Below are 1,659 nucleotides of genomic sequence, written 5' to 3'. Positions count from 1 at the left end.
TTCGACCGCGCGACACTAGCCATGCTAACGAGGGGTTCGCTTCCCTGCGATGACGTTGTCCCCGATTCGGAGGGTGGTTCGGCGTCTGTGGGTGCATTCGCCGAGCCCGAGTTCTGCTCAAAATGCAGGAGCGTGTGATGTTTGGCCTTACACGACCGACACGTCCACGACGATGGACAGTCATTAACGCTGTGGCCCGCGCGGAGGCAGTTATAGCACAAGTTCGAAGCTTTAGCCGTCGAATGCCTCTCTCGGGGTGCTAACTTTAAGAACCGAGAACATTTTGCAACAGGGTGTTGTTCTTTACATACCGGACACTCGGCGGTTCGAGTTGCGAGCGACGAGGCCGACGCGGAATTCTTTGACGAAGTCGACTGAGACTTTTGCGACGTATTTTGTGAGCCCGATACCGACGCGAGAACCCGGCAGTGATCAGAGAGGAACTTTGTGAGCTGCGTGAATTTCGGTATTTCCTCCGCCCGGTGTTCAGATTCGAACTTCTCGCGGAGCGAGCGAGGGAGCTTCTCCAGCAAGAATTTAAGAAGGAGATAATCCCAAGCGTCTGTAGGAAATCCTAATAGATTCAATGCTCGCGTGTTTTCGGTGAAGGTGCTCAACAGCGTGCGCAGGGGGACGGCCGACTCCGACTTCAACGGCTGAGCTTTCAGCATCAAGTCCACGTGATAATCAGCCAAGTATCGTTTGTTTTGATATCGCGAAATCAAGGCGTCATAAGCTATCGCGTAATTATCGGCGGAGAGAGGGATGTTCTTGACGACGTTCAGCGCTTCTCCTTTCAAGCAGGATATCAGATATTGATACTTCTCTATGGTAGGGACGTTCCGGTTCTCGTGAATAGAGATGTTGTATAACGCGATGAACGAGGGCCAAAGCGTGAGATCTCCCGAAAATTGCGGAAGGGAGATCTTGGGCAATTTGACCGATGACGTCTGGGCCGGGGCCTGCGGGGCCGGAGCGGCTACTCGGTCGGCGCCCACAAATCTCTCGTAACGCCCGATTACCGCGAAGCGCATCTCGTCAAAGTCCCGGCGAATCGAATCCTCCGTTTCGAACTCTTCATCTGAGGCGTCTTGTATTATCTTGAGGTGGGCTGCCTCAAAGTCCTCGACCAATTTGGTCACGATGGGATATCGCACGCGAAAGTTCGGTCTCTGATTTACATTGTCCGCGGCGAGCATCGACAGCTCATGAATCTCCCGCATACGTTTCACGCATAACTCGCGTTTGGTTACATTCCCTCGACTCATGATGCCCGGAATACAGTCACTAGGTCAACCAAGGTGACGATAGCAGCTCACTTCGATGTGAGAATATCAACAATGCCAGAAGCAAAACGAAACAACTATCTCCTTGTTATGATGCCGAGTCGGCTCGGCTCGAATTTCTGTTCGAAGGCACGACGGATATTTTCGAGAGGCTATAATAACGATTCGCACAATTTCAAAACGGCGGTAGGTTGATGCAAAATAATAGGGTGCGAGCACTGGCGGTAGAGGGGGATCAAGTAGGATAATTAACGAGGAAGATGGTTGCAAAGGATACAAAATAATATAGTTATATTAACGATCAAAATTATCAATTAGGTTGGCACAGGTGCCCGGTTACAGCGAGGAATGCACTCAAGTATTTGTTCAAATT

General features: G+C 50.9%; 1 protein-coding gene across 1 annotated transcript; it reads right to left on the bottom strand.

Annotated features, from left to right (window-relative positions):
• Positions 1–311: 311 nt before the first annotated feature.
• LOC112464049 lies at positions 312–1,268 on the bottom strand (the record flags this gene model as incomplete). Its single annotated transcript, XM_025030825.1, has 1 exon — positions 312–1,268. A coding segment is annotated over exon 1 (957 nt), but the record flags the coding sequence as incomplete, so codon positions are not given.
• Between the last annotated feature and the right edge of the window lie 391 nt (positions 1,269–1,659).

The sequence above is a fragment of the Temnothorax curvispinosus genome, unplaced genomic scaffold (genome assembly GCF_003070985.1).
Source record: "Temnothorax curvispinosus isolate PA1 unplaced genomic scaffold, ASM307098v1 QBEX01013843.1, whole genome shotgun sequence".
NCBI classification, from domain to species: Eukaryota; Metazoa; Arthropoda; class Insecta; order Hymenoptera; family Formicidae; genus Temnothorax; species Temnothorax curvispinosus.
The sequence above is the reverse complement of the archived record's forward strand: the minus strand, read 5'-3'. Positions and strand labels throughout refer to the sequence as shown.